This window comes from Galeopterus variegatus, unplaced genomic scaffold, assembly GCF_000696425.1.
Source record: "Galeopterus variegatus unplaced genomic scaffold, G_variegatus-3.0.2 Scaffold10095, whole genome shotgun sequence".
Lineage (NCBI taxonomy): Eukaryota > Metazoa > Chordata > Mammalia > Dermoptera > Cynocephalidae > Galeopterus > Galeopterus variegatus.
In genome coordinates this window covers 9,094-12,462 of record NW_007736206.1, presented here as the reverse complement: position 1 = coordinate 12,462, position 3,369 = coordinate 9,094, and the positions used below count along the sequence as shown (strand labels likewise).

Sequence of the window (3,369 nt, the reverse complement as noted above, 5' to 3'; positions counted from 1 at the left end):
ATCATTATGGTAAGAGTATGATTAGGTTTGCATGAAACCTCCTGTTTTCCAAGTGGCTGTACCATTTTGTATTCCCATCAGCAAAGATCCACTTCCTCGCCAGCATTTGCTGTTGTCATTCTTTTGGATATTGGACATTCTAACAGCTATGTAGGGGGTATCTCACTGTTGCCTTAATTTGCATGTCCCTGACGACATATTATGTGGTATATCTTTTCATAAACTTCTTTGCCTCACTTTTGTAAGATTTCTGCAAAGGTCGTTGGCCCATTTTTTAGTCATGTTGTTTGTTTTCTTATTGCTGAGTTTTAAAAGTTCTTTTTTTATTTGAGATAACAATCATTTATTAAATATGGCCTATAGTTTCATTCCTTGACACTTTGAATATTTTTATCTGCTAATACATGGTTAATGCTGTTCCTCTAGTTAAGTTTCCACTGACAAATTTCTCTTCCATTGTGTGTTTCAATTTCCTACTTGTTTTCAACTCCAGTGATTTTTTACTGAAAAATGAGTATTTTGGAAATTATGCTAAGTGTCTAGATTTTATGGTCTTCATTAAAAAATATATATATAATGCTTTATTTTGACAGGTTACATGCAGATCAGCTTGATATCTTTGAGGCATAATTTTAAGCTTGTTAAGTTGGATAGAAAATACTCTAATTCAGTTAGAGTTCATTTCTATTACACCATACTACTAAAAGTTGTTCTCTCTCGGATCTCCACTCAATGACTCACATAATAACTTAGAATTGTTTACTCTGACTTGTTGAAGTTTACATAACTTTTCTGCCTTATGGGACTCCTTATGCCTACAACATCATTCTTATCCTGACTTTGTACAATTTTATTCTATACATGAGAGGCCTAATATTCAGCTCAACAAGACACCTGTGCAGATTTCTGGAGATGCTTTTATCTCCTTTGAAACTCGCCCCTTTCCTGTATGCTGCTTTATAACTCCCAGCTGCCTCAGCTCCCATCAGTGCATATTTTCTCCTCAAATAAATGACGTTGCTGGTCTCTGATTGCACTTCTCTGTTCTACAGTCAGGGAATTGCCTCCAGGCAGAAAGCAAGGATGATCACAGGATTTAACTATTCTTTTTTAATTCACTCAGGTAACATACTCCTTGCACTACCATTAATTTAGTATCTAAAATGATTTGCACTACCATTAGTTTAGTATCTGAAATAATTTCGTGTATTTTGTTCAGATTCTTAGTTGCTTGTGGTGAAATGTTAGGTATAGTACTTATTATTAGATAATTGTCAGGAATGGAAGACAAGCTATTGTATTTCGCAAAAAAAACACAGACAATTTGAGGTGTTATCTCTTTTGGGGGCTACGGGAATGGAGGTGGAACCAAGAGAGCAAGAATCTGGTGCATTAGGATGCAACCTAGGAATGAAATAGAAAGTAGTCCAAGTTCATGTGACCTGGGGCAAGGGAGAAATAACATGCCATGGGTCTGGGGTTGGATAATGTGCTTTGGTCTTCCCAACAGACGGATATCTAAGAATGAATGCTTTTACTCTGATGCCTTCAGTGGTGAAATGTCTCCACATTAATTCTATTCTCAGATGGATGTACTTTGCTCTTCCAATAATAGAGTTCCAGTAATAGAGTTTAGTGTACAAAGCCTATCTTTGTTTGTATCCCAGTTTCACTGCTTCTTAAGTTACAATTTTGAGCAAATAACTTCACTTCTCCTAGTCTCTATTAATTTACAGGAAAAAAAATTGCGCAGAACTTAGTATCTGCTTTATATTTATGAGGATGTATTTGTCCATGTATAGTTTTTTGAAAGCTGCCTCACGCACAATAAGTACTCAATAAATGTTACCTTTTTATATATACTAGTGCAAATAATGTTATTGGGTCTCTGTATTTCATATCATCTTTTATTGGGTGTGAAAATCTGGGCTAGACTTTTTCTCTGTACATAAATAAATAATTTCTGGGTAAAGATGTAGATGGACACCAGAAAAGTCAGTGAAATATAGATCTGAAGGAAACAACTACAGGTTTCAAGAGTTGTCAGCATGATGCTTTGTAACATATACCATCTAAGATAAAGATGTTTTCTCTCTTTTGAAAATTTCTTTTCATATCAATTAGATGATGAATCAGAGTACAGTGGCACGATTTATCCTAAAGGGTTTCTCGGACATCCCTGCAGTGAATGCTGTATGCACAGGTATTTTTCTGATCATTTACATTTGGGGGCTCTTGGGGAACATCTCTGTCATCATGGTGATTATCAAAGATAGCCACCTTCATACACCCATGTATTTCTTCCTAAAGAATTTGTCCTTCTTGGATGTGTGCTATACTTCGGTCACCATGCCCAAAGCCATTGCCAATGCCCTCTTGGGCTCTGAGGATATTTCTCTTCCAGAGTGTGTTGCTCAGCTCTACCTGTTTTTCAACCTGGCTGCCACTGAATGCTTCTTGCTCACTGCGATGGCCTATGACCGCTGTATGGCCATCTACAGGCCCCTTCTCTATGGGGTGTCAATGAATAAGAAAGTCTGCTGGGAGCTGGTTTTCACTGCCTGGATCTGTGGTGCTCTCAACTCCACTTTACACACCATCAATACCTTCTCCCTCCCCTTCTGTGGGCCTAACGTCATTGATCACTTTTTCTGTGACATTCCTGCTGTCATGAGGCTCTCCTGTGCTGACTACCATGCAAATGAAGAATTGAGTTTTATATACACAAGCTGCATCATCATGGGAGCCTTTGTTCTCACCCTAATCTCCTACATATGTATTATCTCCAAGATTGCCAAGATCCAACATGTGCAGGGCCGCTGGAAAGCCTTCTCCACCTGCTCTTCTCACGTGACCACTGTTCTCCTGTTCTATGGAACTGGAAGTTCCATGTACCTGACACCTACCTCCAACTATTCTCCAATCCAAGGGCGCCTGGCTGCTCTGTTTTATTCCATCATCACACCCACCTTGAACCCTGTCATTTATTGTCTGAGGAATAAAGAAATAAAAATAGCTCTTATGAAATTGTACCATCAAATCCAGAGAAAAAACTGAGAAGAGCCTACTTTAAAGTATATCCCTCTACAGTGTCTGAAATCAATCTAATTAAAAAGTAAAATTTTGCATACTTGGTAGATTAGGGTTACACATATTTGTTAAAGACTTCTGGAATTTTTTGAGATATTTGAATATCGGTTGACTAGTAAAACAGCTAGACTTATACTTTCCTATCAAGTTCATGTACCTAACTAATACCACAACTGTTTTTTTCCAATGTAGATAGATCTATTGTGGTTTCGAAACTTCCATCCAATCAAATTTTTAAAACAGTCCAATAAATTTAGACAACTGGAGTACAAAATAATC

At 37.4% G+C, this 3,369-nt stretch overlaps 1 protein-coding gene across 1 annotated transcript; it reads left to right on the top strand.

The window, feature by feature from the left end:
• Positions 1–2,124: 2,124 nt before the first annotated feature.
• LOC103609791 (olfactory receptor 1052-like) lies at positions 2,125–3,057 on the top strand. Its single transcript, XM_008594076.1, has one exon. It carries the CDS (start codon positions 2,125–2,127, stop codon positions 3,055–3,057), a length of 933 nt encoding a protein of 310 aa, XP_008592298.1.
• The last annotated feature ends 312 nt before the right edge of the window (positions 3,058–3,369 follow it).

Excerpts from the sequence above, each read along its gene's own strand:
- LOC103609791 (XM_008594076.1), top strand. The coding sequence starts at position 2,125 with ATGATGAATCAGAGTACAGTGGCACGATTTATCCTAAAGGGTTTCTCG.